The sequence below is a fragment of the Sprattus sprattus genome (assembly GCF_963457725.1).
Source record: "Sprattus sprattus genome assembly, chromosome: 17".
Taxonomy (NCBI): Eukaryota; Metazoa; Chordata; class Actinopteri; order Clupeiformes; family Clupeidae; genus Sprattus; species Sprattus sprattus.
In genome coordinates, this window is record NC_137915.1 from 332,778 (window position 1) to 335,277 (window position 2,500).

A 2,500-nucleotide genomic window follows, 5' to 3' on the forward strand; every position below is an offset into this window, starting at 1 on the left:
GGTCTGTGTTTATGTTTACGTGTTAAACCTTTAAGGTCTGTGTTTATGTTTACGTGTTAAACCGTCACGTTGTGTGTTTATGTTCCGGTTCAAGCCGCCGCTTAGCTGCCACCTTCAGACGGTGTGCTTGCGTACGTCTGTGTGTTTACTTGTTTGTGTGTGTATGTGTGTGTATGTGTGTGTACGTTTGTTTGTTTGAGTGTGTGTGTGCGCACGTAAAATTGTGTAGGTCGGCATGTGTGCGTGCAGGTTTGTGAGTGTGAGTTCATATGTTTCAGTGAGTTTGAGTGTGTGTGTGTGTGTGTGTGTGTGTGTCTGAGGGAGGAAAACCCCCCAGAGCCCGTCTGCTGGCTGGGGGGACGACACCCTCTCTTCCTCTCGGTCTCAAACCGCCCAATCAGGAGAGAGGAAGGGTTACCCTCTACTGATGATGAGCCAGACCTTCAACATGAGGCCTAGTCTCTAACTGTGTGTGTGTGTGTGTGGTCTCTCTCTAATAACATGAGGTCTAGTCTCTAACTAATAGTCTTAAGTCTGTCCCAATGAGTGCTGTGTGTGTGTGTGTGTGTGTGGTGTGCTGTGTGCTGTGTGTGTGAGTTCTGTGTGTGTGTGTGTGTGTGAGTTCTGTGTGTGTGTGTGTGTGTGTGTGTGTGTGTGTGTGTGTGTGTGTGTGTGTGTGTGTATGAATTATGTGTGTGTGAATTATGTGTGTGTGAATTATGTGTGTGTGAGTTCTGTGTGTGTGTGTGTCTGTCTGTGCGTGTATGTGTCTACTCACCTCTGCGTTGTGAAGTTGGCTTGAGAAGACATTCCTCTCTCTGCCGTCTCAGTTCCGAGGCCCTGGAACAGAAACCAGACAAAACAACCTTAGACCACAGAAACCCTAACCCCTAACCCCTAACCCCCACCCTTAGACCACAGAGACCCTAACCCCTAACCCCTAACCCTTCACCCCTAACCCCTACCCTTAGACCACAGAGACCCTAACCCTTAACCCCTAACCCCCACCCTTAGACCACAGAGACCCTAACCCCCACCCTTAGACCACAGAGACCCTAACCCCCACCCTTAGACCACAGAGACCCTAACCCCTAACCCCTAACCCTTAACCCCTAACCCCTAACCCCTAACCTCTAACCCCTAACCCCTAACCCCTAACCCCACCCTTAGACCACAGAGACTCTGACCTTTAACCCCTAACCCTTAGACCACAGAGACCCTAACCTTTAACCCCTAACCCCCACCCTTAGACCACAGAGACCCTAACCCCCACCCTTAGACCACAGAGACCCTAACCCCTAACCCCCACCCTTAGACCACACCGACCCTAACCCCTAACCCCCACCCTTAGACCACAGAGACCCTAACCCCTAACCCTTAGACCACAGAGACCCTAACCCCCACCCTTAGACCACAGAGACCCTAACCCCTAACCCCCACCCTTAGACCACAGAGACCCTAACCTTTAACCCCTAACCCTAACAAACTACATGTAACAGCACCATTTATAGAAGTCTAGTAAACAAATGACCTGAAACAGCGCCACTTATAGAAGTCTAGTAAACAAACGACATGAAACAGCGCCACTTATAGAAGTCTAGAAAACAAACGATCTGTAACAGCACCACTTATAGAAGTCTAGAAAACAAACGATCTGTAACAGCACCATTTATAGAAGTCTAGTAAACAAATGACCTGAAACAGCGCCACTTATAGAAGTCTAGAAAACAAACGATCTGTAACAGCACCATTTATAGAAGTCTAGTAAACAAATGACCTGAAACAGCGCCACTTATAGAAGTCTAGAAAACAAACGATCTGTAACAGCACCATTTATAGAAGTCTAGTAAACAAATGACCTGAAACAGCGCCACTTATAGAAGTCTAGAAAACAAACGATCTGTAACAGCACCATTTATAGAAGTCTAGTAAACAAATTACCTGAAACAGCGCCACTTATAGAAGTCTAGAAAACAAATTACCTGAAACAGCGCCACTTATAGAAGTCTAGAAAACAAATTACCTGAAACAGCGCCACTTATAGAAGTCTAGAAAACAAACGACATGAGACTTGAATGAATGCTTTAATGACCTCTGCGGAGCCAACACTTGTGTTCAACACTGCAGGGCTCAAACACCTTCACTACTAACACTAAGCAGCTCTTTCTTTCACACTATCTAGGGTTAGGGTTTAGAACTCTAGGGTTAGGGTTTAGAACTCTAGGGTACGGGTTTAGAACTCTAGGGTACGGGTTTAGAACTCTAGGGTTAGGGTTTAGAACTCTAGGGTACGGGTTTAGAACTCTAGGGTTAGGGTTTAGAACTCTAGGGTACGGGTTTAGAACTCTAGGGTTAGGGTTTAGAACTCTAGGGTACGGGTTTAGAACTCTAGGGTTAGGGTTTAGAACTCTAGGGTTAGGGTTTAGAACTCTAGGGTACGGGTTTAGAACTCTAGGGTACGGGTTTAGAACTCTAGGGTACGGGTTTAGAACTCTAGGGT

The 2,500-nt window shown here is 46.6% G+C and overlaps 1 protein-coding gene across 1 annotated transcript in view; it reads right to left on the bottom strand.

Annotated features, from left to right (window-relative positions):
* Window positions 1-2,500, bottom strand: part of bud23 (BUD23 rRNA methyltransferase and ribosome maturation factor) — a 10,190-nt gene that overhangs the window by 3,860 nt on the left and 3,830 nt on the right. The window contains exon 10 of the mRNA XM_080854793.1: window positions 779-840. Within this exon, the coding sequence (XP_080710919.1) occupies window positions 779-840 (62 nt within the window). The remainder of the gene's footprint in view (window positions 1-778; window positions 841-2,500) is intronic.